Consider the following 462-nt stretch of genomic DNA (forward strand, 5'->3'; position numbering starts at 1 on the left):
TCAGTACCCCCCCTCCCCCTCCATGGTAACGCCATCAGGGGGGCCCCCGGGGGGCCCCCCGACCTCTAGGGGCCCCCAGGCATCCGCGCATACCCAGGAGGGGGGGGCCCCCCACACACCCATCAGCGGCTCCTCCCCCGCCCCCTCAACCACAGATGACTCTCGTCGTGGCTTCAGCCCTTCAGGGGCCCCCTCTTCTACATCTTCTTTTATGGGGGCCCCTGGGGCCCCCTCAGGGGGCCCCCAAGATACCCCGCCAGCTACCACCATCACCTCTGAAGGGGGCCCCCAGGGGGGGGCCCCCAGAGCCAGGGCCCCCTCAAAAGGGTTCAGTGGGGAGGCAGAGGGGCCCCAGCTGAATGCTAGAGGGTATAGAGAAAATTCTCTGACCCTCAGGGGGCCCCGGGGGGGCCCCCGAGGGGGCCCGCGGGGGGCCCCCGGGGGGGGCCCCCGCGGGTCCCC

General features: G+C 72.3%; 1 protein-coding gene across 1 annotated transcript; it reads right to left on the reverse strand.

The window, feature by feature from the left end:
- EMH_0085670 (uncharacterized protein) lies at window positions 1-270 on the reverse strand (the record flags this gene model as incomplete). The annotated part of the gene is made up of 1 exon (XM_013500934.1): window positions 1-270. The coding sequence occupies one exon, from the start codon at window positions 268-270 to the stop codon at window positions 1-3; it is 270 nt and encodes an 89-aa protein (XP_013356388.1).
- Window positions 271-462: the final 192 nt, after the last annotated feature.

Source organism: Eimeria mitis, genomic scaffold, assembly GCF_000499745.2.
Source record: "Eimeria mitis Houghton genomic scaffold, Emh_scaff6064, whole genome shotgun sequence".
In the NCBI taxonomy this organism is placed as follows: Eukaryota; Apicomplexa; class Conoidasida; order Eucoccidiorida; family Eimeriidae; genus Eimeria; species Eimeria mitis.